The sequence below is a fragment of the Chelmon rostratus genome, chromosome 15 (genome assembly GCF_017976325.1).
Source record: "Chelmon rostratus isolate fCheRos1 chromosome 15, fCheRos1.pri, whole genome shotgun sequence".
Classification (NCBI taxonomy): Eukaryota; Metazoa; Chordata; class Actinopteri; order Chaetodontiformes; family Chaetodontidae; genus Chelmon; species Chelmon rostratus.
In genome coordinates, this window is record NC_055672.1 from 2,003,589 (window position 1) to 2,012,226 (window position 8,638).

Sequence of the window (8,638 nt, forward strand, 5' to 3'; positions counted from 1 at the left end):
TGCAGGTAAAACCATGAGTCTGCAGCGGTTTACGAGTTTAATGTGAGTCACAGCAGAGAGAAAAGTCCAGAGAAGAGAAACAAACTCTGCTTCCTTCACACACAATATTAATTATCATTATTATTATTATTCAAAAGCTTCAGGTAACTGGTGGCTTCTGTTAGCTAATGTTAGCTACCATCTTTTAAAAACTCAACATCTGGGAAACAATGTTTCACCGTCAGTATGGACTCAAGTATTGATCTCATTCATCTGACTTTTTTACTCTGTAGGATTTTCATAATGTATATATGTATTTTTTTAATCATTGAGCTGCAGAGCAACAACCAGCTAAAAGGTCCAACGAGCTCCCTCTGCACCACTTTCTAAACTGTATGTCCGTCCTGAGGATTTTCTCTCTCTGAAGAGACACGACCTGAAGTTTGCATCTCTGTTTGGACGACTGAGAGCAGCTCTGCTCAAGCCTGACCAGCTGTGAGTAGCATCTTCATCATCTTCATCATCACCATCATCAGAGAAGCAGTTCAGCCATCGCAGAGGAGAGTGTGATATATGTATTCAATAATTTAGCATTGCCCTCGAAGCATGTTATAAAAATAGAAGTGGCCCTGATGGGAAAAAGGTTCCCCGGCCCTGCTTCATGACGGGAGAAGTACGAGACCTCTAAACCATCTGTGACCAAACTGCAGCTGCACCAACCAGAAAAACTGCAAAATCATTTCAGACGTCCAATGAAACAGTCTGGAACAAATCATGACGATGTGAAACAGTTTCACTAGTGACTTCAAAGTAAAGAGCTTTTTTCTGGGAGGCGTTCATGTTATTTTGTCTACCCCTGCTGTGCTCCTCAGGCTCGTTATTTACAGTCTTTGGGCGACATTGTAAACTTGTCCTTTGGACGCTGGGCCTGGGTAAAACCTCCTCTAACGTGTGACAGAGCACATGTGAGCAGCTCTGGTTGCTGATCATGTTTGGATTAGTCCATGAAGGTTTTTAATGAGTCCGCCTCAGTGTTTTCCTTTCTGCTGCTGCACAGCTCTTCATCCACAGATGCTGATGTGGTGATTGGTGTGTCGGAGGGAGACCAGTTTTCCACTTCGCTCTGCCAAAGCTGCAGCCGAGGAGACAGACTGCAGCTGCTGGAGCCAACATTAAAGACATCTCTCTTTGTTTTTTCTTCTTCTGCCCACTGGCGTGTCAACACAAGTGAAAGCACACAGAGCTGTGGCTCAACTCTGTGAATGTTTCACTGGAAATGTCTGAGTCACACAGGCTGGACTGAAGACACCTGCTGCCACTCAGGCCACGACTGATGCCACACTCACAGGAGTATGTTCTCTGCTTTGCTCTGATCTCAGTGTCTTTGGTCCCATCGTTTATTTTAGCAGGACTTCAATTTACATTTGTGTGTGTGTGTGTGAGTGAGTGTGAGTGCTGCAGTGGCTCCTCTATAACTGAAATGGCGATAAGAGCGTCCTCAGGTTCAGACTGGAGAAAGACTGCAGCTTCTGTGTTTGTTTGCATCCCGTCTGGAGGATCTTCTTCTCGCTCTAGCTGCCATAAAGAACTGAGGTTTTATTTTATTTGCCTGGACTGTGACTGAACTGTGCCACTTCAGATGTGGGTCAGCAGAAAAACTTCCAGCCAAATAACAGGCGGCTGCTGCCACCTGCTGGACGACTGACGACTCACATCTGAACGCCAGTATGTTGGAATATTCTGAAAGATAAGATAAGATAAGATAAGATAAGATAAGATAAGATTTGTTTTTGTCACTGATCTCCAAACCAGCCTCGACCCCTCAGGGTGAGAATTCACTTTTTAACCAGATTTCAAATTTGGTCCACATTTGGTTTGATTCATTGATGAACTGATTTGCTATGAATTACATTCTTCTCATTTAAGTGGAGAGTTTTAGGGTCCTGTGATGGTGCAAATGCTTTTCCAGAGGTTATTCATACTAACAAAGAAAATCTGGTAAAAATTAAGACTATTTTTTAGCAAGATATGTTTGTATTATATATCAGGTGTCAGCTGTTATGATGCCTTAATCCTTTAGACGTATTATAAAGACATCTTAAGAAAAAGAAGACCATCTTCTCTCTATTGTGTGTCCTTGTTATCTCTTGAAATGGGCGAAATATTTGTAAAACCCTCTGCAGCAAAGTAATCAGTTACATTTTAAATTGTAATCAGGCAAAAACAGAGTAAGATCAGTGTGAAAACCATGTGAATTATCATTTTATCAGAAAGAACCCAGATAAAAATCGAAGGTTTATTACAGAATTGAGGAAACTCTGAAGAAACGTGTCAGTTCTTTTCTATACTTGCCTTTACAAAGTTTACAAGCCCAGTTTTAGGGATATTTTGACTTAAGACTTGCAGAGGAGTCACTGAAGGGCAAATATGTTCAGGTCTCCTAAAAAAACAAAATAAAGCGTAATAACTGATAAATGGAAAAATAGAAAAGAATAAAATGCCATTAATAGTCTGTAAAAGCAAATGTAATCGGTGGTGATTCATCTGTAAAAATAACAGATTAAAAAACAGCGAGGCACGACATCCGCTAGCTGAACGGTTGATATCTTTGTACCAGCGGAACCATTTATTGAGGAAATGTTCCGACCCGGCTGCAGATGTTGTGACACGGAGTAATGACACATCCTCCATGCGTGTTTTGAAAGTAATGTGGTGACATTATCGGAGCTTTTTATGAGGTTTTCGATTAACATTAATGTTTTAATAGTTCATAATATCGTCAGGACGTATCGTGGTCTTTCGTCCAAAATGGCGTCCAAGTAGAAAGTTCACGGTTTTTCCTTAATCTGTTGAAATTTCTCGCACGTAGGTAGGTTGAAAATAACAACACTCGACGCATGAATAACATCACATTAATAACGACACATAACACGCAAAAACATTAACTGATTTAAACGGTGGATGTGACCCGATCTCTGCTTAAATCAATTAAAGGTGAAGAAGCTAACCCCAAACTCCATTTAAAAATGTGTATATTTTTTGTTTCATGGCAATCATGAACATTACATTAATGTGACTTACAGTTTTTATAAATTGGTGTGCTGGATTACATAATTCGGTATTGTTTGCATCCACCAAACGTTTGTATGTAATAAATTGCAATGAAAGAAGATGGCTGGAATAACGAGCTAAATAGGGGTAAATAACTTACTTCAGTTATCATTTATTGTTACTGACTGTAAAACATCAAAAGTTTTGTCCCAATGTGTACATAACCATGGTCAAGAAGCAACGATACATTAAAGGATCAGAATTTTGAATTGAGTCTTGCCATAGAAGAGGAGGCAACGTTTTTGTGTTTCTCTGAGAGATTGGATGAACAAAAAGCTGCTTGGCTTTAGAAACACGACTTTGAATTTGTGATTTTTTTGTCCTGTTCAGTCTGGTTGAATCTCATCAGGCTGATCTGCCATGAACACTTTGGAGGAGAAGCTCAGAGGTCTATCCATCGCTCGGTGGTCTCGCCCAGAGGAACCCACCTACCTGCTGGACGTCGCTCTGCAGCCGAGCGGCCTGCTGGCCGTGACCTGCTCCAACTTCACCATCCACCTCCACAACAAGGACACTCTGAACCTAGTGGGAGAGTACCAGGGCCACAGCGGGCCGCTTTGTGGTGTCGTCTTCTCCCACACCTCCCCAGACTTTCTCTACTCTGGTTCTGCTGATGGTACGGTCCGGGGGTGGGACGCCCGCCGCCCCGGGACAGAGGCAGCTCAGATGTTTAAAAGTGACCCGTCACACAGCTACTGCAGCTTCGACCTGAGCTGCAGCGACACGCTCCTGTGTGCTGGCACTGAGCAGGTAAACGATGAAGACAGCTTCCTGGTTTTCTGGGACGTCAGGAAGCCAGGCGGTGGCATTCTGGGGGTGTACTCTGAGTCGCACAGTGATGACGTCACACAGGTGCGCTTCCATCCCAGAGACAAAGACCGCCTGGCGTCCAGCTCCACAGACGGCCTCGTGAATGTTTTTGACCTGAGCCGGGGGGCGGAGGAGGAGGCCCTGCTGGCCACCTGTAACAGCGACTCATCTGCCGGCTCGGTCTGCTGGTCTGGAGCAGATTACACTCAGCTGCTGTGCCTCAGCCACGACGAGGGGCTGCACCTGTGGGATCTGGGTCAGCTGGACACGGACGAGCCTCTTACCATTTTCAGCACCTCTGACGCTCGCAGCCTGACTCCGCTGGCTGATGGGGGCAGCGTGGATTACCTGGTGGGGGGGAGGTGGCTGGAAGAAGCCCAAAAGCTGCTCGTGGTCGCAGGGATGAACAGCGGGGATCTCCACCTGATGGAGTGTGATGGCGGGGGGCTTCGTCGGCTGAGGAGCCTCGAGAGCGGCCACACCTCCACGGTGCGTTGCTTCCTGTGGGACGCAGCGGAGGAAGCTCTGGTCACCGGGGGAGAGGATGCTCAACTGTTGCTATGGAAACCAGGAGGGGAGGGACTCACGACAGGGAAAAGGTCCATGAAGAGCGAATCAGCTTTGAGACTCAAGTCCAGGCCACATAAAAAACACGGCTACCAGAGAGAAAAGAAGGCAGCGACGTCGCCAAATGACGTCGTCTGAAAACACTGAATCATGGCGACTGACTGCGCCGGCTGCTCCTCTGCCAACATTTATCTCTGAGAGAAACAATATTCAGACTTCATGTTTTTTAAGAGTTTTACACAGAAATAAAAATTTGTACAGGACAGACCATCAGGAGAGAAAAACCTTTGAAAAACGTCTGATCTAACTAAAAGTTTGGTTGCTTCCGTTACGTTTCCTGTGGCGGTGGGATCTCTGTACCGTACTCCACCTTTGACCAGGTGGATGTGTTCATTCGGCCAATAGAAACGCTGATGCACTGAGTCTGGAAATGAAGAAATGATCATCAGTTTACAGTCCGTGATCGCTCTGATCAATATTTATATATTACCTGCATCATCGTGACATTACGTCCCTTTCCAGGAACAGAAAGGTCATGTGACTGTACTTTACGCCTGCATTAACATGTGATCTGGATACATCCACCAGCTTTTGCGTTTGCAGCTGGTCTTGATTCAGTTTGAGAGTTAGTTGGCTAATGTATTGTGACAGATGGAGACTGGTAATGGCAGGCGGGCTAGTTTTGGCCCACCTTTAGCTGTGGTCTGGCCTGTCTGATCACATTCTGACTGCAGCGCCTTCTACATACATTAAAACCAGCTGTAACCTGCGTTCTCCCCGATCCAGAGTAGATGTCCACATACAGACTGACTGTTAACACAAGGTGGAAATGTTGTCTCCCACTCAGTGAAGCAGTCCTGAGTCTCAGTCCTGAACCACAGACCAGGTCTAAGCAGGACTTGAGTATGAAATATGTTCACGGTGGAGTAGTGACAAAATGTCAAAGATGCTGGACTAAATACTTTTGTTATATGTGTGATTTTGTTTTCCTGCATTGCAACACACAAAGGAAACAGAAGAAATATTCCAGGATCTGTGAAAACATACAAAACATTTATAGATATTTGGAAAAGATTTGTTTTCTCTTTGTGAAGTTTGGTAGGCGGTGGCGTTTGATCGACGAAACATCTAAAACAGTGAAGTACACTGATTTGTTGAATACTAACTGAAAACACTGTGAATCTTAATATACAGCCCGTACTGTGTGCTGAGTGTGAAATTGGGCCACGGCCAAGCTTTCTTTGATGTTTTCATTTTAAAGCAGATTTTTGTCTAAATGTCCATGATTGTGACTTTTTGTGAAGAACTCCAGTTTGAAGCTGCTCTGGTTCATTCGGCAGGAGCACTGCTGTTACTGCGTCACATCCCGAAAGTCACCGGAGCCGCTCGGCACAGCAGGATCACGCTGAGAGCGCAGATCTGCTCTCAAATGGCAAAGAGTGGAATAACATGATTGGCAGTGCGAGTGTGTGTTTGTGTTTCTGTGTGCGACTGAAGAGAAATCCTGCAGCGACTGAAGAGAAATCTCCTTCACATTAGAGACATTAAACGATAATTCTGTCTGGTGACTCAGTGATCTTTGTGTGGGGTTTTATTTATTCAAGTTTACGCCATGTTATAAAGAAACAAAAGACATTTATATGGGGATGAGTCAGGCTGAGTCATTCATTTATGAAATCCAGATGAACAGAGGAGCTTACCTTAGAGCAGATTCTTTTTTTCAAAGCAAATATCCAGTATTTTATCTGAGACCAGCAGACAAAACTATGCATGTTAGGTGCAGCTGGAGTGAAAGTAGTCTTTGAACGCTAGCTAACGGTAGCAGCATTAGCACTGCGCCTGCATTTACGTCTGGGATGATGGGTGATCGCCCATATGCACACACACATATATATATATTCAAGATTCAAGATTCTTTATTGTCACTGAGCATGACATGTCAATGAAATTTCATTGCAACCCCTATGTTAGAAACAAGATAGTAAGAAAGAAGATTAGAAAGAATAAAATTAAGATAACTACAATGAAATAAACTAACGTGCAAATAAATATATACCAGAATGAAAATATACTAAGGCAATAAAATATACTAAACAATAAACAATAAAATATGCCAGTGAAATGTACCAACAGAATAAAATTTACCAGTGGAATGTACTGACAGCAGCTGAAATATACTAAAATGTATATATATAAATGTATATATATATATGTCTGTGTGTGTGTGTGTGTGTGTGTGTGTGTGTGTGTGTGTGTATCCATATTTAATATATAGTCTTTACTGTTTATTAACCATGTTATTTATATGGTGCATTTATTGTCCAAAGGAAAAGGTCAATTTTTAACCCTTTTCCTGACGAGACTTTTACTTTTCCATCCTTTGGGAGCAGGAGACTACACTGAGTACTACAGTTCACTAAATGCAACCACTCAAAGACACTTCAAGGTAAAACTAGTGGTCGATAAAAATGTTGAAAAAGTGGTTATTTCAAATATTTAGATCAGGCATGTCCAAACTATAAAGGGCAGCGTGGCTGCAGGTTTTTGTTTCAACCAGTCAAGAGGTCACCTAATTATCAGCTGAAGACTGAGATCAGCTGATTAAATGAGTCCAGTCTGGTGTGCTCCTCCTTGGTTGGAATAGTTTGGACATGCCTGATTTAGATTGTGTGAATTGTGTGTGAAGAAGGTCTAAAAACAGCCACTTTGGTATGTTTGCTGGGATTTTCATGTTCACTACTGACACCTCCAGCCATTTTCCTGCTTTACTCAAGTACTGTACTTAAGTATATTTCTGACGTACTTATACATTACTTGAATATTTTACTTTTATGCTCCTTTATACTTCACAAGATTTCCAAGAGAAATATTGCACTTCTTGCTCTGCTTCATTTATATGACATATATAGTCATTTTACACATTAACATTTTAAAATCCTGTTGCTGGATATAAAATCTAATGCTGTGTTATACAGTAAATAAACCTACAGTATATAAAGTGGGCAAAATGAGCCCAGCCACAGCCAACTATTATATCAAACTGGTAATATTTAAGTTTTTAGAGTAAATGTTGATTGCACAGTGTAACGGCAATGTCAACCTCGCTTCCACTGTGCACCTCTATTGATCTGACGATCTCATGGGAAAATGAAGGCTGGCAGGTGATCCAGTCCAGCTGGCGCCATTTATATCTGCTTTCATGTCTCCATTTTACATGAAATGAATAAATGAACTCGCCTTTTTCTCCCGACACCAACCCCTGCTGTAGTTACTTGTTTGTGTGAAGCAAAATTCAAACTATGGTGTTACTGCATGTAAAATTGTGATCGATATGCTTCACCGCTTCAGTGGACATGCGTCTTTCTCTCTTATTTCAAAAGTGACGTTGATTGTTTCTTCACAGAAATGTGGAAACAAATGCAGTGTGTTGTGTGTTGTTGCCGCTCGGAGGAAAATGGAAAACCGTCCGCTCCTCTTTGCGACATTGGCGCAAAGGGGCTGAAAAGTTATGTTTTAGCTATAAAATGCTGTTGACATATTAATGCATCAGTAATTATATACCAAATGCATAATACATAATTATGTAACACAGAGGCCTTAATGCCTCCACAGTGTTTACTATAGTACAGTATAGATTGTATTAGATTAGACTTTATTGATCTCACAATGGAGAAATTCACGGTGCAAACAGCAAATGCAGCAAATAAGAATAGGAACAATAAGATGCAAAATAAGAACAATAGGAAGAACAAGAACAAGGTGCAAATAACCAACAACGGAGCCAAAAAATAACAGCAAAACTGTAGTTTCAGTGAACCTTTTCCCGGCTGTAGTGAATCTGGATGTTTATAGTGAGAAAGGAACAAATGAGAACAAACGGAGCAAAAAATTTACAACTGTAGAAGTTTAAAGTGACTTTTGCCCTGCAGTAGTGGATTTGGGTGTTTATAATCAGACAAGAATGAAGGTTACTGCACAAAGTAGCTATACATTGGATTGTACAGTCTGATAGTATTACAGTACATTAATCTTTTTCAGCAGTTCAGTTTTTAGCACTCATTTAATTTTATTCCGCAAAATTGGAACATTAAAAACTATTTATAAAGAAAAAAATAATCACAGTAACATTTTATTAGCAGCCACAACTGAGCAGGTGAAGGGAACAAGATGC

General features: G+C 41.9%; 1 protein-coding gene across 1 annotated transcript; it reads left to right on the forward strand.

Moving 5' to 3' along the window:
• Positions 1 to 2,675: 2,675 nt before the first annotated feature.
• Positions 2,676 to 6,034, forward strand: wdr89 (WD repeat domain 89). The gene is made up of 2 exons (XM_041954297.1): positions 2,676 to 2,848; positions 3,421 to 6,034. Exon 2 carries the CDS (start codon positions 3,451 to 3,453, stop codon positions 4,603 to 4,605), a length of 1,155 nt encoding a protein of 384 aa, XP_041810231.1. The 5' UTR covers positions 2,676 to 2,848; positions 3,421 to 3,450; the 3' UTR covers positions 4,606 to 6,034.
• The last annotated feature ends 2,604 nt before the right edge of the window (positions 6,035 to 8,638 follow it).

Excerpts from the sequence above, each read along its gene's own strand:
- wdr89 (XM_041954297.1), top strand. The coding sequence starts at position 3,451 with ATGAACACTTTGGAGGAGAAGCTCAGAGGTCTATCCATCGCTCGGTGG.